Here is a 27590-nt window from a genome sequence, read left to right as displayed (position 1 = left end):
TTAATCATTCTTCTGCGAAACATCTAAAGAAAAGTGAATCCAGCTCATCACCACTGGTAACAAGTTAACAGCCTGTAGAATTTCCCTTAAAAAAACAGCTTCTATTGTTGTCTGTCCTCTCCTTGTACACATTTCATCTGCACCAAACCCCTGTCATTCTACACAATCTGCGTAGATGGTGTGTCAAACTTGTGCCAAACCCCCTACAGCAAATCTATTATCATTGTATAGACTGGAGTGTTCCAAATCCCACCCATATATTTAAAACTTCATTGTCCCACACCCTTCCAAGCAACACCTCGTATTACATCCAAAGATGGGGTGGTTTACTGCCACTATTAATATAAATTCCAGTTTGGCCAATGGAATATTTGCTGTAGTCCCCTCATTGGATTTTGTAGACCATGTTAGTCTTGTCAAATAGCATGGTTCGTTCCTTTGGTCTGCAAAGTACTCTCCTCAATGTTGCTGTTGGCTTATGCACAACAGAAATTCTTTGTTCTCAGAGTAGTCAGACAATCATTTCGGAGATATTTTGAACATATGGAAGGACAACCCATTTGGTCATTTCTTGGATGGTGCAGTGTCGACCTTGTAGGCATCTTGAAATGAAATTTGTGGGCATCAGTGAAAGACGTGGTGCAAGCGAACACACTTGCAAGAGAATTCTCAGAAGCACGGTTTTCTGCAAACAATTCTGTCAACAATCACATAGACCTTGATGCTATTTATGAGCTGATGCAGGTAAAATTCCAGACCACAACACACAAAGTTCACCACACAGCCAATCAGCGATGAGGTTTCCTCCCCACATCACAACTGAATTTCTGGAATGACATTGAATCATTGGATTGAAAAGCATTTGGAAGGCACACCACAATCAACAACACACTGACAATGTCTCCTTGCATGGAGACGATATGTTTGCAAGTAATTTAACAAGATCAAAAAGCAACTCAACCCGACCATAAACTGTGTATCTTCAGACTCCTGTACCTCCTCCCTGATGATAGTAATGAGAAGAGGGCATGACCTGGATGGTGATGGTCCTTGTTCAATGCTGCCTTTTTGAAGATGTCCTTGTTGGTGGGGAGGCTTGTGGCAATGATGGAACTGGCCAATTCTCCAACAATTCACAGCTTTGTTTGATCCTATGCTTTGGAGCCTCCATATCAAATGGTGATGTAACCAGTTAAATGCTCTCTACGGTACATCTATAGAAATTTGCTGGAGACTTTGGTGACCTACCATATCTCCTCAACCTCCTAATAAAGTATAGCCATTAGTGTGCCTTCTTCGTGATTGTATCAGTACTTTGGGCAAGATTAAACAAAAAGGACAAGGGCTCAATAACTTTAGAAAAGACAACAATGAACAAATACAGATACAGGGCTCATGACACAGGGACCCTGGGTGGACTGGTGGGTGTGGAAAGGATCATAGGACATATAGGTTGTCTGAAATTGGAAGATTTGACTGCTTGCCAGTCTGGCGTTGGGAATGGCTGCAGACAATTTGACACCCTGAATCTCAGTTTTATTCACATTTGTGAATTGCTTTGTAGAATTTTATCCAATATGATTAATGTCTTAGCTTGCAGTTTTGCCTCAGTCCCACATCCTGCGGATGACACTGCAATCATCCACAGATTCACAATCTTCTTAAAATGTAGCACAGATTATTTCCACTTTTTTTGTGAAAAACAATAACCATTAAACATAATACACGAGGTTTCAATTGAAAACACAAGAAAATCTGTAGATGCTAGAAATCCAAAGGAACACCCACAAAATGCAGGAGGAACTCCTCAAGTCAGGCAGCCTCTATGGAAAAGAGTTTTAATTGGCTGGGGTTTTTTTTAGAGGTATGTGTGATCCTTTATCCCTCCCACTTTCGCAAGCCAAAATGCTAATATCTTGCTCTGAAACCCTCCCAGTTCAGAAGTGTGTCGGCAGCTGCAGTTTCCGGAGGGCAGCACAGTTCTGGCGATGGCACAGTTTTACTTCACAGGTATGGTCGTGCTTCAGCAAAAATCCGACCCATTTCACGTGGATATCAATCTGTATGAAAGAAAAGAGGCTTGAACTTCCATATAGCGCAATATTTAAATAAGGCTGATTTTCTGAAATGTTTCTTAAATGCATTGAGTGGAACGTGCTAAATCTTTACAGCGTAGCGCTAAGTTTTGTTTTAAAGAATTGTTTTACTATCGACTTGCATTGTTTCCAAAATATGTACATTTTATTACTTGGTCATACGCTAATATATTTCCTGGAAGGAGCTAAAGTGTATTTAATTCGGTACAGAGTGGGGTAATGACGTATTTAGCTGTCCCAAATAGCCGTTTCAGGAGGAAGATGTCCCTCCAGTAGAGTTTCAGAAGGGTGAAATAAGAGGAGACATAGAAAACTTGCAGGTTTTGGAAAGATCATTTGAATTCTTTTATATTAAGCGATTTATAAAATGCTCTTTGTGCAAGACTCCTTTGAAATAAACTTCCAAAATATATTGAAAAATTAGTTAATTTGTTATATTTCAGTCAAGAGCTGAATAAAGTCTCTGATCACGCAATCAATTTGTGGAGCAGGAATGTCACGACTTTTCAGGATCTTCAAATGTTTTTCATCTCTTCGCGCTTTTAGACCAGACGTAAATTAGGATAACAGGAAAGAACGCTTTCCATTGCTAAAAGCAACTCTAAATTCTGTAGTCACAAATTGTAGACTTTTGTTTACATTATGATTTATATATATTTTACAGATTTATTTTATTCTCTTAACATCTCTAATTGCAGCATAATTTCAATTGCGACTTGTTGGACCTGCACGTCATTTCCTGACTTTTATCCCCACATTAGACCCAAATGTCACTATGACTTGAATCAGCTGATTTTGAATTAGAGTTTGTATTTACATTAGTCTGATTGGAAAAAAAGCAGTTACAATTGTAGATCGATTGAGGGATAAAAAACCTATTTGGAATAATATAGGAAATACCAAAGGATGTTAAGCAAAACCTATCAAGAATATGCAAAGTGACATGAACACAGAGAATGGGGGGGACGGGGACATTTTGACAGAAAAAAAGTAATGCAGAGTAAGATTGTGAACGATAATGTGCAGGGGCAAAAAATGAGAGGAATTTGATGGGGGCTATAGTTTGATAAGAGGAATAGATAGAGTGGACAGCCAGCGCCTCTTCCCCAGGGCACCACTGCTCAATTCAAGAGGACAAGGTTTTAAGGTAAGGGGAGGGAAGTTCAAGGGGGATATTCGAGGAAGGTTTTTCACTCAGAGAGTGGTTGGTGCGTGGAATGCACTGCCTGAGTCAGTGGTGGAGGCAGATACACCAGTGAAATTTAAGAGACTACTAGACAGGTATATGGAGGAATTTAAAATGGAGGGTTATATGGGAGGCAGGGTTTAAGGGTTGTCACAACATTGCGGGTCGAATGGCCTGTACTGTGCTGTTTTGCTCTTTGTTTTCTACACGTGTGAACTCTAACTACTGAAATTAGTAGAAATAGGATAACTTGGAAAAGAAGTGGATGTAAACAAAGGCTTTGGTTTTCCATTCCCAGTTCTGACATAAGGGTCTCAGCTGTCAGGTCTCGCATCTGAAATGTTTTGTCAGTAGATGCTACAGGATCTGCTGAGTGTTTCATCTTTTTTTTCAGATTTCAGGCATCTGCGGTTTTCTTTTAATTTTCAATAAAGGCTTTACTTAATTTAAGCAGAAATGAGAAATCATTTGATATCCAATGTGGAAATGCCCAGCAGTCGGGCACCACGTGAAAAAAAATGAAGTCTTCTCTAGAATATGAAACAAAGTTAACAAGGCAAAGATTGTCGGATCGGCCTAATTCCTGCACTTACCAGTGCCCCCTCCTTCCCTCTCTGTGCTCCCGCTTTGCTGCTGCTATTTCTAAGGTTGGATTTGTATGTTCATGTTATGAATGGTGTTGGATAGACTGTTGGGTCTGAATGCTGGTAAGTCCCTGGGACCTGATGGTCTGCATCCCAGGGTACTTAAGGAGGTGGCTCTAGAAATCGTGGACGCATTGGTAATAATTTTCCAATGTTCTATAGATTCAGGAACAGTTCCTGTGGATTGGAGGATGGCTAATGTTGTCCCACTTTTCAAGAAAGGAGGGAGAGAGAAAACTGGGAATTATAGACCGGTTAGCCTGACGTCAGTGGTGGGAAAGATGCTGGAGTCAATTATAAAAGAGGAAATTATGACACATTTGGATAGCAGTAGAAGGATCAGTCCGAGTCAGCATGGATTTATGAAGGGAAAATCATGCTTGACAAATCTTCTGGAGTTTTTTGAGGATGTAACTGTGAAAATGGACAAGGGAGAGCCAGTGGATATAGTGTACCTGGACTTCCAGAAAGCCTTTGATAAAGTCCCACATAGGAGATTAATGGGCAAAATTAGGGCACATGGTATTGGGGGCAGAGTGCTGACATGGATTGAAAATTGGCTGGCTGACAGGAAACAAAGAGTAGTGATTAACAGGTCCCTTTCGGAATGGCAGGCTGTGACCAGTGGGGTACCGCAAGGTTTGGTGCTGGGACCACAGCTGTTTACAATATACATTAATGATTTAGATGAAGGGATTAAAAGTAACATTAGCAAATTTGCTGATGACACAAAGCTGGGTGGCAGTGTGAAATGTCAGGAGGATGTTATGAGAATGCAGGGTGACTTGGACATGCTAGGTGAGTGGGTGAATGTATGGCAGATGCAGTTTAATGTGGATAAATGTGAAGTTATCCACTTTGGTGGCAAGAACAGGAAGGTAGATTACTATCCAAATGGAGTCAAGTTAGGAAAAGGGGAAGTACAACGAGATCTAGGTGTTCTTGTACATCAGTCAATGAAAGCAAGCATGCAGGTACAGCAGGCAGTGAAGAAAGCTGATGGCATACTGGCTTTTATAACAAGAGGAATTGAGTATAGGAGTAAAGAGGTCCTTCTGCAGCTGTACAGGGCCCTGGTGAGACCCCAGCTGGAGTATTGTGTGCAGTTTTGGTCTCCAAATTTGAGGAAGGACATTCCTGCTATTGAGGAAGTGCAGCGTAGGTTCACAAGGTTAATTCCCAGAATGGCGGGACTGTCATATGTTGAAAGATTGGAGTGACTGGGCTTGTATACACTGGAATTTAGAAGGATGAGAGGGGATCTGATTGAAACGTATAAGATTATTAAGGGATTGGACACGCTGGAGGCAGGAAGCATGTTCCCGCTGATGGGTGAGTCCAGAACTAGAGGCCACAGCTTAAGTATAAGGGGTAGGCCATTTAGAACAGAGATGCGGAAAAACTTTTTCACCCAGAGAGTGGTGGATATGTGGAATGCTCTGCCCCAGAAGGCAGTGGAGGCCAAGACTCTGGATGCTTTCAAGAGAGAGTTAGATAGAGCTCTTATAGATAGCGGCATCAAGAGATATAGGGAGAGGGCAGGAACGGGGTACTGATTGTGTATGATCAGCCATGATCACAGTGAATGGCGGTGCTGGCTAGAAGGGCCAAATGGACTACTCCTGCACCTACTGTCTATTGTCTGTTGAAAGTAGTTGTTTTGCAGCAGTAGCACAGAGCAATACGTGAATAATTACCATAAGTTACAATAATGCTGTGAATATAATAGTACAAAAAGAGAAGTCATGTTCAGAAATCTGGTGGTAGAAGGGAAAAAGCTGTTTCTAAAATGCTGAGTATGTGTCGTCAGGCTCCACTTTGATGATTTGCATTTGATTTGGGTTAAAGCTCAGTTCTTATGACCACCGTCCCCTTGCAGTGCAGTCTGCAAAAGCAGCAAGGCTTCTGGCAGTGGATCAATCAGACAGAACATAGAACAGTACGGCACTGGACAGGCCATTTGGCCCACAGTGTGCCCCTTTAGATACCAATATATACTAAATGTCTCCTCCTGTCTATCATCCATATCCCTCCATTCCCTTCATATTCATGTGTCTGTTTAAATCCCTCAAACTCCAACAAACCTCCTGCCTCCACTACCAACTGGTAACCTATTCCAGTCACCTACCAATGCATAAAAGGAAAACTTGCTCCTCATATCGCCTTTACCTTGTCCTTTCTAACCTTAAAATTGTCCTCTGATATTTGACATTTCCACTCTGAGAAAGGATTCTGACTGGCTACCCCATACTGGCCTGTCATAATTTCATAATTAAAAAAATAACTCTATTAGGTCTCCACTCAGCCTCTGACACTCCAAGGGAAGCAACCAAAGTTTGTCCAGCCTAGTTGATACGCTTTAATCTTGACAGCATTCTCGTAAACTTCTTCTGCACACTCTGTACATTCTCTCTATAATGGGACAGCCAGATCTGCACTCAATACTTAAAGGGCGGTCTGACTAAAGTTTTATGTAGTTGCAGTATGACTTTCTTACTTTGATATTCAACACCTTTACAAATGAAGGCAAGCACTCAATATGCTTTCTTTACTACTTCATCCACGAGCATTGCTAATTTCAGTGGAAAATGGAACTGAGCCCCAAAATCTCTCTGTACTTCAATGCAATTAAGGGATCGACCATTGACTTGCTCCTTTAATTTGGCCTCCGAAAGTGCAAAACTTGCCTGGATTAAACACCATCTGCCATATCTTTGTCTGTAACTGTAATTGATCTATATCTTACTATATGCTTTAATATTCCTTCACACTGTCCACGACTCTATCAGTCTTAGTGTCATCTACAAACTTTGAAATCCACCTGTCGACATTTTCATCCAAGTCATGAACAACAGTATTAAGCCTTGTGAAACACCACTGCTGATGAATGTCCTGCCAAAATATCAGCCTTCCACCTCGAGAGTTGATAGAGAGTGACGTTGGGGTATTTATTGATAATGAAGATGTGATTTACAAAACAATCCAGGACGCTTTCAAATGTAAACCTGCTGCATCTTGCACAGTTGAATTCACTTTAAAAATCAGTATTATGCCTCGAAGTGTGAATAGCTATCCATATTGTCCATTCTACCCTGCAGTACAACAAACTTCCTCAAGTTGTGTTTGCATAATATAGAAATGGAAAAGCTGCTGTTTCACAGGGCCTATCCATATAAATACCAATTGGTCGTCATTGTAGCTTGCAGTAATAGTAAATAAGCACTGTTATAAATGTAATATATAGAAGAGAATTGATGTCATCTATACTTTCTGTAAGATTTAGTTCTGGACAGCGGATGCCAACTTTTTCTGGTTTGGTTCCTTCTTGTTACAAGGTTAAAATACTTGAGTTCAACCAGACTCTGGTTCAAAATTTAAACAATACCCTGAGGTCAGAAAATGATCATCAGTTTTTCTTTCCACTGATACAGCCTCACCTGGTGAGTGTTTTCAGCAATTCTGTTTTTTATATCAGAAAATAATAATGTCAGTTGAAGAAAATGTCTGCTGTAGATTCACCCATACATTTATAATTTCCATGATTTGTAGGGCTACTATCGTAACACAGCTAAACTGTTGTTACTCAGAATATTGACAGATTATTCATTTGTTGGGTTCATAAAATTGAGAGTAATGCACAAGCATAGATTGGGGATTGTTTAATGCACAGGAAAACAGGAAAGAATTAATGTCGTTTCTTGGAAAGACATGATAAAGTAATAGGGTGATTGCAGCGAACTAGTTTTAGTCCTCAGTTGATCCTTTCTATACTAGAAGAGGAAATTAAATACTTTCAATATTCAAATTTACTGACAATTTTAAAAAAACTTTGTTCTGGAAAAGTAAGCAATGAATCAGAAGCAAATAGGCTCCAAATGGTCGTAGATTAAGTGACAGGCCAGGTTAGTTACAAATAGAGCACTGTATTTGCGTTTCAAATGCAAACACGAGGAAATCTGCAGATGCTGGAAATTCAAGCAACACATACAAAATACTGGTGGAACCATTCAGAGCCCCAGACAGTCCTTCCAGGTGAGGCAACACTTCACCTGTGAGTTCTACTGGTGTGATATACTGTGTCTGGTGCTCCCGATGTGGCCTTTTATATATTGGTGAGACCCGACGCAGGCTGGGAGACTGTTTCGCTGAACACCTACGCTCTGTCCACCAGAGGAAGCAGGATCTCCCAGTGGCCACACATTTTAATTCCACGTCCCATTCCTATTCCAATATGTCAATCCATGGCCTCCTCTACTGTCGAGATGAAGCCACACTCAGGTTGGAGGAACAGCACATTATATTCCACCTGGGTAGCCTCCAACCTGATGGCATGAACATTGATTTCTCTAACTTCATTAATGCCCCTCCTCCCCTTCTTACCCCATCCCTATTTTTTTTCCTCGCTCTTTCCCCCTCACAATCACTCCTTGCCTGTACTCCATCTTCCTCTGGTGTTCCCCTCCCCCTTTCTTTTTTCCTAGGCCTTCCATCCTATGATACTCCTCCAGCCTTGTATCCCTTTTGCCAATCAACTTCCCAGCTCTTGGCTTCATGTCTCCCTCTCCTGGCTTCTCCTATCATTTCAGGTCTCCCCCTCCCCCTCCCACTTTCAAATCTCTTATTATCTCTTTTTTCTGTTAGTCCTGACGAAGGGTCTCAACCCGAAACGTCGACTGTACTTCTTCCTATAAATACTGCCTGGCCTGCTGTGTTCCACCAGCATTTTGCGTGTGTTGCTTGTAGTTTCAAAAGGCATTTGAATGGAAATGAACTGTTAACCTTTATTGTAAGTAGATTGGAGCATATGAGTTAGCCTTGTTAATATGATGTAAGGCACATATAATATGATTTGAAGCACAATTAAAACTTTTTGTCCCTTTTTTATAAAGAAGGATATAATTGGCCTAGAGGGGCTGTATCCAAAGTTCACAAGTCCAGTGAAAGAGATGTTTTACATGGAAGATCAAGTGTTATGGTCCTTCATTCTCCAAAGCTTAAAAGAATGATAGTTGATCTCTTTGTAGTGTATAAAATATATGGAAGCAATGACAGGGTAGTCTGGATAATTGAACCCCTGAGCAGGAGAGTCTGGAATGAAGTTTCACTCTTTAGTAAGTGAGAATAGGGCAAAGTGCCCCCCTCAATCCAAGGCCATGGATCTGTTGGGGAGTGTACTAAAGCTAAGGCCCAAAATTCATGTGTATTAAGGGAACTGAGAATAGTAGTAGGAAAGTGGCGATGATTTAAACCTATTTGTGGAGCTAGCTCAATTCTTTCTGCTAATTCAGATTTTCATATTTTGGATGTAAAAAACATTTTGATTACATCAGTAATATTATCATTTCCTTGTCTGACCTGTTGTGTGCATTTCCGTGAATTTTAAGATTTTTAAAAAAAGAACAATAGTCTGCAAAGGTAACTGCAAAAGATTAAACATCTGGTGTACCTCTTTTGGTCTGTATGGGATCAATCATGCTACAACCTGTTCCAAGCAATATCCAGCTGAAAAGTTTCCCAAGCTGTGACAATTCATTAAAGCTACAAATATTCAAAGCTAACTTGAAAAGAAAGCTCTTAAAACATATGCTGGAAAGAGTGACGCAATAAATTATTTTATTCAGTTCCATTTTCAAATTCCCTTACCTATTATTATCCCATAAATTTTGAGATTGGATGCCATCCATTCCTCATATGTAAATAGTGAATGGTAGATATGTGATTAACTTGGAGACAATAATAATCATATCCAACATCCGTTGTTTAGCAGGAGATATCTTCTGTTTATTATCTACTCAACAAAGAAACTGAATGGCAACCAGCTGAAACTGGTCAAAGATGTACACCTAAACTACTTCCCGAAGTGCCAGTTCCTTATCTGTGTGTCAGTACCATTGCAAGAGTTGTAGGGTAGCTGACTCTACTATATTAATGGAGCTGGAAGGAGTGAGATTGAGTGTACATACAGGAATTAACTGCAGAGCACAATTTCCTTCATTCCCTGAGGAAATTCTGTGAGGGTGGGGGATCAGAACAATTGTGACATGAAGAGCAGGAGGACGAGTTGGGTGTCTGATGTTCAGTGGTCTTTTGATTATAAACAGGTTTGGGCTTAACAGTGTTGTCATAAAGTGCACTGCCTCATTCCAGAGTACCTTGCCTTAGATTGAACAGATTCCCATCACATTTGAAGAATTTCTCAATTGTCATGGGCAGTTTGTCAGAGGAGAGATTGCGGAGAAGTGTTGGGGCAATTATATAGCCTTGTTTGGCAGGAGTTTTACTGTTATAGACCTCTGGTTAGTATCATGGCCTAAATACTGCAATGGAACACATAGGATGGAGATGAGTTTCTGCTCAGGATAGTGTCCATAATTTCTCCCAAATGATGGAGTTAAAAACATAAGTAAGGTAAGTAGAGGGCCAGTTAGTGTGGCTGCTGTTGCTTACCACACTTTTCTTGGTGCTTCTAAAATGAAGCTCAAACCCACTGTGTCTTTGGATGGACAGAATTCATTTAGATTCATGGAGATGCTCTTGGCCACTGCAGGAAGGCTGTTCAGAAGAATGCTGTGATGATCAACTTTCACGTGGGCAGGCAGCAGAGAAAGGCTTTCTGATCAAATATGCAGATGATACCAAGATATCTGGAGGGGCTGATAGTGATGAGGAAGCAGAGAGTCTGCAGAAGGACTAAAAACAGCTGGAGAATGGGCAAAGAATTGGCAGATGGAATATGGTAAAGTGTATGGCAATGCACTTTGGTAGAAGGAATAAAGGCATAGATTACTTTCTAACAAAGAAAAAAATTCAGAAGTCAGAGGTGCAAAGGGACTTGGGAGTCACCATGCAGGAATCCGTAAAGGTTAACTGGCAGCTTGAGTTGGTGGTAAAGAAGGCAAATGCAATGTCAAAATTCATTTCCAGAGGACTAGAATAAAAACAAGGATGTAATGCTGAAATTTTATAAGGCACTGATGAGACCCATACTTTGGAGTATTGTGCACACAAAATGCATGAGGAACTCAGCAGGCCAGGCAGCATCTATGGAAAAGAATAAACAGTAAACGTTTTGGGCTGAGACCCTTAATCAGGATTGGAGGGAGAAAAGCCACTTGAGTGTGGCTTCATCGCGGCAGTAGAGGAGGTCATGGATTGGCATATCGGAACAGGTATGGGAAGTAGAAATGAAATAGGTGGCCTCTGGGACTTCCCACTTTTACTGGCATAGGCGCTCAGTGAAGCGGTCTCCTGATCTACGTTGGGTCTCACCAACATACAGGAGGCCACTCCAGGAGCACCGAACACAGTAACTATCTCCAACAGACTTACAGATAAAGAGTCACCTCACCGGGAAGGACTGTTTAGGCCCTAAATGGTAATGATGGAAATGGTGTAGAGGCAAGTATGGTACTTGTTCCACTTGCAAGGTTAAGTACCAGGAGAGAGATCAGTGGGGAGGGATGAATGGACAAGGGAGTCATGTAGAGAGCGATTCCTGCGGAAAATGGAAGGAGGAGGGAAAAATGTGCTTGGTGATGGGATTCCATTTGAAATGGCAGAAGTTACAGAGAATTGTGTGCTGGACAGGAGGCTAGTGGGGTGGTAGGTGAAGACAAGAGGAACCCTATCCCTGGTAAGGTAGCAGGAGGATAGGGTGTGTGAAATAGAAGAGATATGGGTGAAGGCAGGGTTGATGGTTGAGGAAGGAAAGCCTCTTTCTTTGAAAAAGGAAGACATCTCATTAGTTCTGGAATGGCAAGTTTCATCCTGGCAGAGACGGAGGATGGCATGAGAAGCGGTTGGTATTTTTACAAGTGACAGGATGGGAAGGAGTGTAGTCTAGCTATCTGTGAGGATCAATGGATTTATAAAAGATATCAGTAGATAAACTGTCTCCAGAGAGATCGAGAAAGGGCAGAAATGGACCAGGTAAATTTGAGAGCTGCGTGGAATTTGGATTCAGCAAGCTCATGGGTGTAGGAAGCAATACCAGTGCAATCATTGATGTAGTGTAGGAGAAGTTGGGGAGTGATACCCGTGTAGGCTTGGAACATAGAAAGTTCCACGTAGCCGACAAGCAGGCAGGCATTGCTGGACCCAAACAAGTGCCCGTGGTTCGAAGAAAGTGGGAGGAGCCAAAGGAGAAATTATTAAGCGTGAGGACAAGTTCCGCCAGACAGAGGAGGGTGGTGGTGGAAGGGTCTGTTGTCTAGAAGGAAGCAGAGAGCTTTGAACCCATCCTGGTGGGGGATGGAGGTGTGGACTGGACATCCATGGTGAAAATAAGGCTACATCCACACTACACCAGATAAATCCATAACCGAAGCTTTTTCTCTTCGTTTTTTCCCTCCGTCCACACTAAAAGGGCATTTTCGTCCCCTGAAACAGGAGATTTTCGGAAACGCTTTCCAGAGTGTGTAATTTTGCAAACGCCACTTGGCCAGAGCAGTGTGGACGGGGTAACCGGAGAAATCTAGATGGTGACGGCACCGCACCATTTCATTGTTTTCTTGAATGCAACCTAATAATTTCAGCACAGACAGCAACGAGACTGAAGCCAGAAGAGTTAGAAAGGTACTCACCAAATACTTTGACCCATAACTTACTGAATAAATAAGCATACACACTTTGCCCTGTTTTCTGTCCTTGCTCGTATGAAGGTGGTTTACCTATTTATGCAAGTACTTCTCTGACAATAGATGTGTAACAGCCTAATGTAACATTGTATGGAAATACAAGATAATACTGATGCAGACATGTTTTATACATTTAACAAAGGGCTTTATTAATGCAACAGAGTTAGTTTTTTAATGTTTGTCGTCAGCTGGGTCATACTGTCCGTGAACTCCCTGTTGTTTGCCTCCATACGCTCCAGTATTTGTTTTTTTTTACTTTTAAGTCCTCCTGCACGAGAGCCAACAGCTGTCTGTCGTTTAAGTTTTTCTAGTCTGTAACTGAACAAACATGCAGCAAGTCTTTCACAGCGAGATTCGACACCAAACATGTCGCTTGTTTTCGGTAGATGTGTCCTGCACATGCGCAGTAGGAGGAGATTCGCCAAAACATCCGTTTTAACGTGGATAGATATTTTTAAAAACGCATAGTGTGGACACCTATCGTTTTTACGTGAAACCAGCGTTTTCAAAATTATGCAGTCTAATGTGGATGTAGCCTAAGATGACAGGGGCCAGGGAACTTGAAGTCATCGAAAAGATCCAGAGCATGTGAAGCATCACAGGTGTAGTTAGGAAGGGACTGAACCGGGGGGGGGTGGGGGGGGGGGAGGGATAACAAAAATAGTGATGGTACGCAGATATAAGTTCGGTGGTGCAGGATCAAGTAGAAATAATGGATCTACCTGGACAGACAGATTTGTGGATTTTGTGTAGGAGGTAGAAATAGGAGGCGCAAGGTGAGGGAACTATGAGGTTGGTGGCAATAGATGGGAGATCACCAGACTTAATAAGGTTGGTGATGGTGTGGGTGACAATGGCCTGTTGCTCCTCAGAGAGGTCCTGTTCGAGGGGCAAGTAAGAGCAGGTATCTGGAAGTTGTCGCCTGGCCTCAGCATGTCAGTCTGCCAGACTACTACAGACACCCCCTTATCTACAGATTAGGATTAATGTGGAGTGCAGAGAATTCAGAAGGAGTGAAATTAGAATTGGAGAGAAAGAGAGCTAAATTCAAGGTGTATCTCGTCAGCAGTTAGATGGTGAGGTTAGGACTAGTGTGTAGAGATTGGGGAGAGTGCATTTGGATGGTGGGGTTGGGATTACTGTGTAGAGAGTGGTGTGCAGTGCATTCGGATGGTGATGTTAGGACTAGTTTGTAGAGATTGGGGAGAGTGCATTCGGATGGTGAGGTTGGGACTAGTGTGTAGAGATTGGAGAGAGTGCATTTGGATGGTGAGGTTAGGACTAGTTTGTAGAGATTGGGGAGAGTGCATTCGGATGGTGATGTTAGGACTAGTGTGTAGAGATTGGAGAGACTGCATTCGGATGGTGATGTTAGGACTAGTGTGTAGAGTTTGGAGAGACTGCATTCGGATGGTGAGGTTAGGACTAGTTTGTAGAGATTGGGGAGAGTGCATTCGGATGGTGATGTTAGGACTAGTTTGTAGAGATTGGAGAGAGTGCATTCGGATGGTGAGGTTGGGACTAGTTTGTAGAGATTGGGGAGAGTGCATTCGGATGGTGATGTTAGGACTAGTGTGTAGAGATTGGAGAGAGTGCATTCGGATGGTGAGGTTAGGACTAGTTTGTAGAGATTGGGGAGAGTGCATTCGGATGGTGATGTTAGGACTAGTGTGTAGAGATTGGAGAGAGTGCATTTGGATGGTGAGGTTAGGACTAGTTTGTAGAGATTGGAGAGAGTGCATTCGGATGGTGAGGTTGGGACTAGTGTGTAGAGATTGGAGAGAGTGCATTTGGATGGTGAGGTTAGGACTAGTTTGTAGAGATTGGAGAGAGTGCATTCGGATGGTGAGGTTGGGACTAGTGTGTAGAGATTGGAGAGAGTGCATTTGGATGGTGAGGTTAGGACTAGTTTGTAGAGATTGGAGAGAGTGCATTCGGATGGTGAGGTTGGGACTAGTGTGTAGAGATTGGAGAGAGTGCATTTGGATGGTGAGGTTAGGACTAGTTTGTAGAGATTGGGGAGAGTGCATTCGGATGGTGAGGTTGGGACTAGTGCAGGCATGGGCAAACTACGGCCCGGGGGCCATAAGCTTTTTAATCCGGCCCGCAGAACTTGATGAGATTATATTAATAAACCTTGTTAATGTTTTTTTCCCCGCAATTCTGGCGTTTTCGCCACAACAAAACTAAATCCAGACTTTGATGCGCTGGCTAAAAAGGGAGACCAACAACACTGTTCCCACTGAAATTAAAAATAAGTTTCTTCGTTGTGTTATGTAAAAAATGCATTTGAAAATATTTTTTTCAATAAGCCTTACATGTTACATGTCATTTCTGTTAAGTGATGGACATGAGTAGTGCGCAGGTGCACGTACGTTCTCAAAATAAAAAATGTGCTCCAGATCAAATAACGCGCTCCGCAGACTGGCGCGCTGTCACTGTTCTGTCCTTGTGCTGGTCGTTGTTGAGTTTTGGCACAAGGGACAATTGAATAAGAAGGAGCAGGACAAGTAGACCTGCATCTCCTACCGTTTTTGAAATAAAGACAGTCAGGAGGAGAGTGATGATGATAATATCTTGAAGGATAACAGAATTTTCAGTGCTTTAAAATAATAACTGTTACTATTTAAAAAAGCTGTATTTTATTCATTTAATTTTCAGTGTTTTAAAAGTCATTTCAATAAATAGCTAAATACCATGGGACTTCAAAGACAGATATTTTGTTGTAATGCATTTGTTCATTTTCAATTGAAATTAAAGCACATGTTTTCTACATATCCCATGATATTTTATTTTCTCTTATGAGGTGTATTACCAAAACACTCCGTCCATCTGCTCCTGGTCTGGCCCCCCTGTCAAATTTTAGAACCCTTTGTGGCCCACAAGTCAAAAAGTTTGCCCACCCCTGGACTAGTGTGTAGAGATTGGGGAGAGTGCATTTGGATGGTGGGGTTAGGACTAGTTTGTAGAGATTGGGGAGAGTGCATTTGGATGGTGGGGTTAGGACTAGTGTGTAGAAATTGGGGAGAGTGCATTTGGATGGTGGGGTTAGGACTAGTTTGTAGAGATTGGAGAGACTGCATTCGGATGGTGGGGTTAGGACTAGTGTGTAGAGATTGGGGAGAGTGCATTCGGATGGTGAGGTTAGGACTAGTTTGTAGAGATTGGGGAGAGTGCATTCAGATGGTGGGTTTGGGATTAGTGTGTAGAGAGTGGGGAAAGTACATTCGGATGGTGAGGTTGGGACTAGTGTGTAGAGATTGGAGAGAGTGCATTTGGATGGTGAGGTTAGGACTAGTTTGTAGAGATTGGAGAGAGTGCATTTGGATGGTGAGGTTAGGACTAGTGTGTAGAGATTGGGGAGAGTAGTGAGGTTAGGACTAGTACAGAATTTTGGATTTCCAACTTCTGCATCCTCCCCCTTCTTTTCCTTCTATGGTTCTCTGTCCTCTCCTGTCAGATTCCCCCTTCTCCAGCCCTTTATCCTTTTCACCTAACAACTTCTCAGATCTTTACTTCACCTTTCCCCTTCTGCCAGGTTCACCTATCACCTACCACCATGTACTTCTTCCTTCCCTCCCCCTACCTTGTTGCTCTAACTTCTCATCCTTTTTTCCAGTTCTGATGAAGGGCTTCAGCCCAAAACGTTGACTGTTCACTCTTTTTCATAGATGCTGCCTGGCCTGCTGTGTTCCTCCTGCATTTTGTGTGTGTTGCTTGGATTTCCAGCACTTGCAGATTTTCTCATCTTGGTGTATTGTAAACAGTTTTGGGCTCTTATCGAGGAAAGGATGTGCTGGCTTTGGAGAGGGTCCACACAAGGTTCACGATAATTATCCTGGGAATGAAAGTATGAGATGTGTTTGGGCCTGTACTTGCTGGAGTTCAGAAGATTGAGGGGGAATCTCACTGACATCTATCGAATATTGAAAGGCCTAGATAGAGTGAAAGTGGAGTGGTTGTTTCCTTTTGTGGAGGAATCTAGGACTAGAGGTCACAGTCTCAGTATACAAAGGAGAATTTCTTTAGCCAGAGGATGGTGAATCTGTGGAATTTCTTGCCACAGACTGCTGTGGAGGCCAAGTCATTGGCTATACTTTGGTGATTGACAGGCTCTTGATTAATAAGGGTATCAAAGGCTGCAGGGAAAAGGAAGAAGAATGGGTTAAGAGGGATAATAAATCAGCCATGTTGGATTGGCAAAGCATACTTGATAGCCTGATTGGCTTAATTCTGCTCCTTTGTTTTGGGGTATTATATCAATTCTAATGATACAGAAGGAGGCCTTTGACCCAGCGGATGCATACTATTTCCCAGAGGTGAAATCTCATTATTTACATTCCCTTCCTTCTTATTTCCCTCCACCCCTGAAACTTCCTGTCTCACACATGCCCAGTAACTCCCTTCCGATTTTTTTTTGGTCATTAATTCACAAATAAGCTATGTTTCACTTATAACTTACAGTAGCCATTTAAACTAAATCTAAATACCCAAAGGAAAATTATACAGTATAATCACAGAGAAAACTTGCAGCCTCTGCACGACGACACCAAAGGTTGGGATCAAACCTGGGTCCTAGGAGCAATGAGGCTTTAGCATTAACTATTGTGCCAGTCAGATTCAGCCCCTTTCTTGAAAGGGTCACAATTACGGCATCTCGAGGGCCCCCTGTTGTATCTTTCTGACTTGCAAGTAGTCGATGGTTGATCAACAATCTGTAAAAGGTTGGATCAATTTTCTGGCTGACTAATGTACCACAATACAGTGATCTAGTTTGAATACCTTTTATGGGCAGGGCATGTGTAGTGCTCACTCACCTATGGACTACGGTAATATGTCTGGCAAGAAGTTCAGCCAATTTTCCAGGCCAAGCCTTGGAGCACAGAGGCAACATTGATCAGTGGATGCTGTGAGGTAGGAGGTTGTATTGATGGGTATTAATGGAAGGGAAGTGTGTGCAATCTTATTGTTGGTTTTTTTTGCACAAAATAGTTTCAGGAATTCAATCCACCTTTTATTTGTTTCCCCAGTTGTAATTTAGAAATGGTTGGGGTTTTTTTTAAACCTTTGGGATGAATTTCTGCAGAGCTCTTGAGAGAGGGAAATCTGCAGTATTTTTAACTTTTCTCACAATTCTGCAAGTCCCTGCAGTAGAATCCTTCTAGAGATTCACCATTCTAGTGTACTCCTGATTTACTTGATCCAGTTCAAGTTTGTTCCCTGCAGTTTTCATCAAGCTCATCAGTAATGCTTGAAACAAGAGAAATCTTCACAAGAACTATGTCACAAATGTGACAGTCAATGCAATTGTTACTTCTGGTAAGTCTGTGATTAAAATGTTATGTTACAGGAACAGGTGTCGAAATCCAGTTGGGCAGGATGGTTGCTGTGATGAATTGGTATGCCCCTTTAAATAAAGGATCAAGTGATTCAGGGTAATGACATGCCAATTTCAAGCTCGAGTTTAGAACCATATCATTTCAGAAATGTATTTTGTGTGCCACAAGTAATGTGACATCTTTCTAATGTTTTACTCATTCACAGGCTCTTCATTTTATTCTTCTTTGATTATACTGTATACAGCAAAAAGATCTTGGAATTTCTGATTTCTGGATTTGTCAATTTATTTCCTTTTGTTCTGTTATTTTATAAAACACTACTCGGGCCACACTTGGAGTATTGTCAACAGTCTTGAGCCCCATATCTCAGAAAGGATGTGTTGTCATTGGAGAGAGGTCAGAGGAGGTTCATGAGGATGATTCATGGAATGAAGGGGTTAACACAGGAGGAGTATTTTGCAGCTTTGAGCCTGTACTCACTGGAGTTTAGAAGAATGCAGGGAGATCTCATTGAAACCTACCGAATGTTGAAAGGACTAAATAGGGTGGATGTGGAGAGGATGTTTCCTACGGTGCGGGTATCCAGAACTAGTGGGCACAGCCTCAAAATTGAGGGGCGACCCTTTAGAACAGAGGTAAGGAGGAATTTTTTTAGCCAGAGTAAAAAATCTGTGGAATGCTCTGCCACAGACTACAGTGGAGGCCAAGTCTATGTGTATATTTAAGGCAGGAGTTGATAGTTTTCTGATTGGTCAGGGCATCAAAGGATATGGCGAGAAGGCAGGTGTATGGGGTTGAGTGATGGTCTTGTAGTTTCTATGTGGTTTTGAACTGAAGCTACCAGATTCCTCACTAGTTTGATTCGACTCTTGCTCATTCCATTCAGATTTCTTTTTGACTTTGCAAGGTTTCCTTATTATGACTGCCAATTCCAAATCTATCAGTAACAAGATACTTGCTCTATGAAAAAGCGTGGGCAGCCAATGCCTGTTTGATTTACAAGATGCAAAATAAAATCATTGTTGTCAGCCTCCTTCTTAATCAAGAATCACTAAAATTCATCAAGCATGCTTGTGCTATTGTCTGAAAAATTATTTGCAATAAGTTTTATTCAAGGTTGGGAATCTAGCAAAAAATATCAATTGTAAATTGAATATCTATTTACAAAATTGGTAGCTAATCAAGTGCATTTGCGGAAACAGTTCTGAGGAAACTGTATTGTGTGGTTGTTGAGAAAGATTCGGGACAGTAAAGGAAGATACCAGTACAAGGAAGTATCATTACTTACTGATTGCATCAAGTTAGGCATGAGGAACTGTATAGATTTATTTATTCTGTGATGGTTCCCGGAAACAAATAAGTGAAGTTTCACTTGTAAATGTACAAACACAGATGCACGCAATTTAAAATAAGTAACGTAACAGATTTCCTGTAGGTCCTGGTGGAAAGGTCAAGGTGATCATGGCAATCTTACTGTTCATGGTCTGGCGGGGTAAGGCTGTAAAGTCGACTGGAGATATTACCAAATGAGAAAATGATGTTGGGTCTCACAGCGGGAAGAATATCAGATCTGATTTTTTTTTTTAATGCCAGAAGTTCCTAAGTTCTGAGGAGTATAAATAAGTGTAGATTGCAGTATATTAATGGCCAAGTTCCAGTACATTTGTGAATAATCCCTAGAAACCAAGCAATGATCACAGTTATCATTGAGTGTCTTTAGATTGCTATTCATTTTTGTTGTGCAAATGACAGCACGGTATCTCTTACAAGTGCAAGCTACTGGTGATTTATTTATGCAGAATGGTGTTTTATGCATATGCAATTTCACGATACATGCTGGTGATAATAAACCTTATTCTGATTCTGTGAGCTACAAATTGACCTACACCAGTTAGTCTCTGTAACATACAGAAGAAGCAACTGCCAAACATTGCCATTCTGAGAAGTGTAGGCTTGATTTTTATTCTTCATTGCAAATATGATTCAAGGTGCTATCAAAAAGCATCTGGAGTTTTGTAACTGTTATGGCTGGTCTGCATTCTCTTGTTATACAAAAAAATGCTTCAAAATGAAACAATTGTACCTCTTCCTGCAATCTTTCTTCTTAATGTTAGATTGTCCTCTGCTGTCGGCCTGCCTGATTCTAATGTTGCATCATATTAATATCAAACAATATCAACACATCATGGTCTGGAAAGTATATAATAGCAAATATTTTTATGTTTGCATTTACTTGAGGTTGTTGCCATATCTGACTATTCTAGACTAAGATTTTTGAAATTTTGCTACATGAACTTTCTAAGTGAGATAGTGAGATGAATATTAGTTTTGATGCACAAAGTGGCCTTTAAAGATACAGAGTCATTATGGAACAGACCCCAGGCCCACCTCATCAATGCTGACCAAAGTGCCCACCTAAGCTAGCCCCATCTACCAACTTTTAGCCTGTGTCCATCTAAACATTTCCTATCCATGTATTGATTAAAATGTCCTTTAGATTTTATTGTACCCACACTAGCTACTTCACTGGCAGCTCAATCCATTTATATACCACCCACTGTGTGAAGAAGTTGCCTCTCAGATCCCTTTTTAAATCTCCCCATCATTACTTAATCCTATGTCTTTGTTCCTTTTCTCTGGGGGAGAAAAGATTGAGTGCATCCACCCTCTCTATGCCCCTCCTGATTTCTTCTTCTTTTTCTTCATGTGCCTTGCACGTTACACACTTGGGAAATCATGACTCTCCACATTGAACAATCTCTCGCAGCATCAATGATATATTTAGATTTGTTAGTTCTTTTTTCATCCACCCTTTATCAGATCATCTTCCGACTCCTTTAGTTTTGATCTCACCAAGACATTGTTTAGCGGAGATGGGCTCTCTCAGATCCTTTCTAAGGTAGGCTACCTGCCAGGTTTACAGAGCATAATCAAATCCTTTCACGGGACTGTGCAGTACAACAGCATTTCTTTGGAACGCTTTGACATAAAGAGTTGTATTAAGCAAAGCTGTGTTCTCGCCCCAACACTCTTTGGGTTTTTTTTTTTGTCCTTCTCCCGAGGCATGCATTTGGCACTGTTACAGGGGGGGTATCCACCTCCGTGCTAGATCAGATGAGAAACCTTTTAACCTTGCACAACTAAGATCCAAAGCCAAAGTGTGTGAGGCTATGACCAGAGACGTGCTGTTTGCTGATGATGCAGCAACTGTAAGTCTCTCAGCACAGCACCTCCAGAGCTTGATGGATCTCTTCTCCCACGCTTGCAAGGAATTTGTCTGACAATCAGTCTGAAAAAGACAAATGTCTTGGATCAAGATGTGGCGGCACCACCAGTGATTAGCATTGATACTACAAACTGGATGTTGTTCATCAGTTCACCAACCTGGGGTCAATCATTGGTGACCACCTTTCCTTGGATGCAAAATTCAACAAGCACATCGGGAGGTCTGCAACAATTCTTACCTGCCTCATCGCAAGAGCCAGAGAGAAATCCAAACTCACAGTCAAAACAAAGATGGCAGTGTACAATGCTAGCGTCACCAGCACGCTGCGGTACAGCAGTGAGACCTGGACAACATATGCTAAGCTTGGGTTGTATCTGGGGCATCTCCTACAGAGACAGTACCTAATGCTGAGGTTCTCTCTCATGCTGCCCTGCCTAGCGTGCACACCCTTCTCATGCAGCATAGGCTGTGCTTTCTGGGCCATGTCTACTGCATGCAAGATGGCCACATCCCCAAAGACCTCTATGGCAGGGGTTCACAACTGGGGTCGTGGGACCCTTTGCTTAATTGTATTGGCCCACAGTATAAAAAATGGTTGGGGAATGGTCTGCTCTACAGTGAGCTGGCTTCAGGCAAGAGAACTGCTGGCTGCCCACAACTGTGCTACAAAGATGTCTGCAAGCTGGACATAAAAGGCACTGGACATCAGCATTGAGTCCTGGAAGGAGCTTGCAGCTGGCCACACCAGATGGAGAAACACCCTGGACTCGTGCAAGGAAGAATTCCTGAAAGCGTCAGAGGGCAATTGGACCCTTAGAAAAGATTGCTGCATCTCCAGCAGAGTTGGTACCACTTATTGATGCAACCTCTGCAACAGAGAATGCCACTCTCATCAGCCACAGATGCCACTGCATCAGTAATTTAGATAGCTGGGACGCATCTCAAATCCCAATCAAGTGTGGAGGGAGAAATCATCATTATCTCAATTACATTTTACCTGCACATCTGGGAAATGTCATTTTATTTATATATATATAGGCTGATGTGGTCAGAGAAATCTTAATTTAAAGTGACAGGATTAGATATTAGCCTGAAGGAAAATTTTGAGGTTTTGTTCATCTTCGGGCTCTGGATATAAAAAGCCTCTGCTTTAATTGAGATGCCTGTGGTTGAATGGAAATTGTTCCTTGACTCATCTGATACATTTGGTTGAACTGCTGGAACAGATCACAGCTCTGCAGGCAACTCACTAGAGTGCAAACATAAATTTCAAGCCATCTGCCTCACTGGGAACAGAACATAAGACGTATGAGCACAGGTTGGCTAATTGGCTCCCCTAGCCTGTCCCACCATTCAATAACATCAAAGAATCTTATCTTGGCCTCAGTCCCATTTTCTCACTCTCTCCCAATACTCTTTGACTCCCTTATATTTTCTTTGCCAGTTTCTGCCTTGAAAGCATTGAATAACTCTGCCTCCTGCAGCTTTCTGGGCCAGAGAATTAGAGGTTCACAGTCCTCGGAGCAGAAATTCCTTGTCTTTAGTTGAATTGGATGATGCTTTATTTTGAAAATATATACTCTTAAATATCCCTTTTCGCAGACATTTCCTCTCAGCATCCACCCCAGTCAACCCTTTTGTGTTTAAATAAAATGCTCCCTCATTCTTCCTTTCAAACATCACATGCTTGGTCCCAGAAGTCAATCTAGTGAGCTTTTCCTGCTCTACCTTCACAGAAGTATATCCTTCATTAATTTTTGAAATTAGAACTATTTGCAGTAGTCCAGGTGTGGGCTGTCAGGAATATACCAGTAATTCAAAGCTTCCCTACTGTTATACTCAACACCACATGTTATAAAGGGCAACATTCCACTAACTGCCATAACTTCCTGTATATGAATTATAATTTTTGTATAGCTTATGTATTAGGACCCCAATATATCTTTTTTGTGCTGCTCAATATGATAGTCTTGCTTCATTTAAATAAGAATTTGCTGCTTAATTCTTCTTTCTAAAATGTTTGACCTCATTTTTCATATTATACACCATCTGCTGATTTCTTGGCCCTTCAGTTAATTTGTCTATTTTTCTGTTTGGGGGGTTTTGTCCAGCTCACAACTTGCTAGCCTCTTGTATTCTCAATAAATTTAACTACAGTATATTTGTAGGCTGAGTAGCTGAAACCCCAGCAAAGATTCCAGTAGTACCCTTCTAGCTACTGTTGGCAATCCAAAATTGACCCATTTAATGGACACTATTTTCTATAAACTAGACACTCTTTAGTCAGAGGGTGGTAAATCTGTGGAATTTGTTACCACGTGTTGCTGTGGAGGCCAAGTCATTGGGTGCATTTAGGGCAGAGATAGGTTCTTGATTAGCCAGGGCATTAAAGGGTATGGGGAGAAGGCAGGGGAGTGGGGATAACTGGAAGAATTGGATCAGCCCATGATTGAATGGAGGAGCAGGATCGATGGTCCAAATGGCCTACTCTGCTACTATATCTTATGGTCTTACTCATTTTTAATGGGCTACTAAAGAATAGATGGCTCGGTAACCCAATTTTGATTTTACTAAAAGAAAAATAAGCATCCACTCAGGAGCCCATCTGCCCTTTTCCTGATGTCAGGCGTGTACCAAATGATTTCATTTCTCATGCTGTGCTCACACCTGCCCATTCTGACACAACCTGAGCTGAAACCTTCATTCAATAACAGGATAAGGCAAGATCAACAAGGATCCTTGAAAGGAAAATCTTGTTTGACAGTTGGATCATAATGGTCCCTTGCAGTTGAGAATGTGTTGTCTGCATTGGCCCATAGGTTACAGCCAATATCATCTGCGTGCTGCACTGTTTTGCCATTTAAAGTCAGTAGATGCTGTCAGATGAAGAAGAGCAACGAGCCTCTGGCTCTGAGGGCCAAATGATGCCAACGTTCAAGTTCAATTTCAGTTTATCATCGTTCGGCTGCACACATGCATACTGTCAAACGAAACGATGTTCCTCCGGAACAAGCTGCACAGCACAGTAAATATAACTCACACATGGAACACGTAAAGTAATATCACCACAAATAAATTAACAAATAATAAGGTTCATATATGATACAAGTTTTAAAAAGTATAATACGACTGGCGTTTCAGACATGATGAGATTCATATGCCAGGGAGTTCAGTAGCCTCACAGCCTGGGAGAAGAAACTGCTTCCCATCCTAAGGTAATTCCTGCCCGATGGGAGGGGAGCCAAAGAGATTGTTGGACAGATAGGAGGGTTCGCTGACAATGCTAAGGGCCCTGCATATGCCGCACTTCGGATAAATATCTCTGATGGGATGTAACAGAAGCATGACGGACAAGGTGACAGCAGTAGTGGGATGTTTCTGATCAACACACCCAACATTAAACCAGCATTAAAACAAGGGCCTGCAGTTTCAAATGAGTGGATACCCGCCGAACACGGATGAAGATTTTTTTTTGCACAGTTCTGTAAATCTGTAGAATGCTGTTGCACTGAGAACTGTCTGGCTGAATTATTGCTCAAGTTCATTGTCTCAGGGTATGAATACTATGAAAATTACCTTTTGCAGCAGCAGCACAGTACTTTACAAACTTGAGAAATGTAAGCTAACAAGCTTAGATTATCCATAACTGACATGCCATAACAAAATAAACATAACAGCACATTCTAGGATGATCATTTGGTCAAGGGATAGATTTATGAATCAGGCAGTAAAGTGGACTAAAGCAAAGATCAGATCTGCTATGGGTTACTGAATGTCAGATAAGTTAAGGCCATCCCTGCTCCTGTTTCTTAATCATCTTAATGGAGGAAGCAGGTACTGGTTACATGGGACTTATTGTGAATCATATGGATCATGTAAAATATGATACCTCGAGGAAAACCAGGTGATACTGCACTCTGCAAATCTTATAACAACATAGTACACCACTAATCATCTGAAAAAGCACAGGTGAGGCACAAATCCTTTCTTGTCCTGCAATACAATTCCACCTGTATTGAATATAGTGTAAATTGCTTGAACAAAATCTATTTCCTTACTTGGCACCTTTGTTAAATGCAAAATAGACACAAAATAAACTTCCTTTGTATCAGCTTCACTCTGCTGATCTAAACATTGGTAGAGACTTTGAGGCTTTAGACAGTTGCTAGGCATCAATTGATGCTGGCCAACCTTGGAGCCACGGGTGTTGAGAATAATGCATGTCACAACATGTTGATCATACAGTATTGGCATACAGAGGGTAGAGAGAGAGAGCTCAAGCCAGTAAAGTTCATAATCATGCGAGAACTTCCTCATAAGACTCTGACTAAGGTTTGTTTAAGTGATTGTAATAATTGACAAGGCTAATTGCTGAATTCACAATAACCTCCCTCTCCTGAGTAGCTTTTCTCCATTTCCTCCGAGCATGAATGAGGGGTGATGAAGGATATTAAGCAAACTGTTTATAATTCTTAAATATGAGAAAGTCTGCAGATCCACAGCATCACACGGAAAATGCTGGAGGAACTCACCAGGTTGGAGACTACCCAGATGGAACATAAGGTATTGCTCCTCCACGCTGAGGCTGGCATTGTCTTGGCACAGGAGGAGGCCGTGGACTGACATGTTGAAATGAGAATGGGAATCCGAATTAAAATGCTTGGTCACTGGGAAGTTCTGCTTTTGATGGGTGGAGCAACGATGCTTGATGAAGCCATCCCCCAATGTATGATGGATCTCACCGGTGTAGAGGAGGCCATGTTGGAAGCACAAGGCCCAATAGACGACCCCAGCAGATTCACATGTGAAGTGTTGTCTTACCTGGAAGGATTATTTGAGGCCCTGAATGGAGTTGAGGGTGGAGGTGAATGGGCAGGTGTAGCATTTGGGCCACTTGCAGGGATAAGTGCTAGGAGGGAGATTCATGAGGAAGGATGAATTGTCAAGGGAATCACGGAGGGAGAGATCCTTGTAGAATGCAGTGGAGGAGAGGAGGTAAAGCTGTGCTTAGTGGTAGGATCCCTTTGGAGATGGCAGAGATTGCAGAGGATGATATCTTGGATGTGGAGGCTTGTGTGGTCGTAGGTAAGGATGAGAAACTCTATCACTGTTAAGGCGGCAGGTAGATGGGGTGAGTGCGGATGTTTGGAAAATGGAGGAGATACAGGTGAGGGCAGCATCAATAGTAGAGGGAGGGAAACACCATTCTTTGAAGCAGGAGGATACCTCTGATGTCCTGGAATGGAAAGCTGTATCCTGTGAACCAACATGGCGGAGGAACTGAGAAAAAGGAATAGTATTTTTACAGGAGATAGTGGGAAGAGGTATAGTCAGGGTAACCATGGGAATCAGTAGGTTTATAAAATATGTCAGCTGACAGTTTGTCTTCAGAGATGTTTATAATTCCACCTTAGAGAGTGTGTGGGGTGGGGCATGTAAATTGGAGTGAGGTTTGTGTTGATATAGGAGGTGGTAGTTTGCATGAGGGTGTGGATTTGGAATAAACATAGAAATCTACAGCACATTACAGGCCCTTCAGCCCACAATGTTGTGCCGACCATGTAACCTACTCTAGAAACTGCCTAGAATTGTCCAACCTCTATTTTTCGAAGCTCCAGGTACCTATCTAAGAGTCTTAAAAGACCCTGCTGTATCTGTCTCTTATTCCTACTGTTTCTAGGTTTTGAGACTGCATGTTAGTTTATGTCTGTGTAAGAGAACAGTACTTAATAGCCTTCGAACCATCTCGTCAGATGATGATATTTCTTGCAGTGTTTCTCCATGCTGCAGGTATTCTTCCTCCCAGCGAGGTTCACTCAAAACACTCCCTGCCAAGCTTCTCCATTTGTAGTCCTGCACATCTTCGAGAGTCATTCAGCCTCACTGCTTCCCAGCAAATAAGACGCCTATCCTACCTTGCAGTTCAATTATTAGAACTTCTGTATTTCTTTAGTGCGTCTGGAAGCTGTCTCTCTCCACCGTAGCAGTCACAGTGTGTTGCTGTCCAGCTGTCACAGAGAGTGTGTATTTAAGGGCTGATCCCTCTCTGTGAATGTTGTGTGGCCAAGGGTGGGCAGATGCGCTTAGCTGAAGCGGTCCTGCCTGGAACTGTATAGGTACTATTTTGAAATATTCTGGATGTAATCTATACACACATTATTTTAAATGAACTTTTTAAAGCAATTTCCCGATGTTTAGTGAAGGCCGGAGAAATGGACTGTGGTACATTTTTTGGGAAAAACTAAAATAGGTGAAATTCAATTTCTAGCCATAAAGCCTTCTGTACCAATTGTAATTATCAGTACCACAATAAAATCTCTTAACTGGTGAGAGTTAAGTGTGAAGAATTCCCTTTAAACAAAGTAATGAATCCATGTAGTTTGGCTGAGTGCATTGTGGGAATGTGAGATTATTGCTGGTACAGCAAAAGCACACTAATAATAAAGGTTAAATTTTTATGTTC

General features: G+C 41.8%; 1 protein-coding gene across 1 annotated transcript in view; it reads left to right on the top strand.

Annotated features, from left to right (window-relative positions):
- The first annotated feature begins 1935 nt into the window (after positions 1 to 1935).
- LOC140731455 (uncharacterized) overlaps positions 1936 to 27590 on the top strand; it is a 32796-nt gene continuing 7141 nt past the window's right edge. The window contains exon 1 of the mRNA XM_073052947.1: positions 1936 to 2010. Coding sequence (XP_072909048.1) covers positions 1989 to 2010 — 22 coding nt within the window. The 5' untranslated portion in view covers positions 1936 to 1988. The remainder of the gene's footprint in view (positions 2011 to 27590) is intronic.

The sequence above is a fragment of the Hemitrygon akajei genome, chromosome 8 (genome assembly GCF_048418815.1).
Source record: "Hemitrygon akajei chromosome 8, sHemAka1.3, whole genome shotgun sequence".
In the NCBI taxonomy this organism is placed as follows: Eukaryota; Metazoa; Chordata; class Chondrichthyes; order Myliobatiformes; family Dasyatidae; genus Hemitrygon; species Hemitrygon akajei.
Note: the sequence above shows the minus strand (reverse complement) of the source record. Positions and strands in the feature narration are given on the sequence as shown.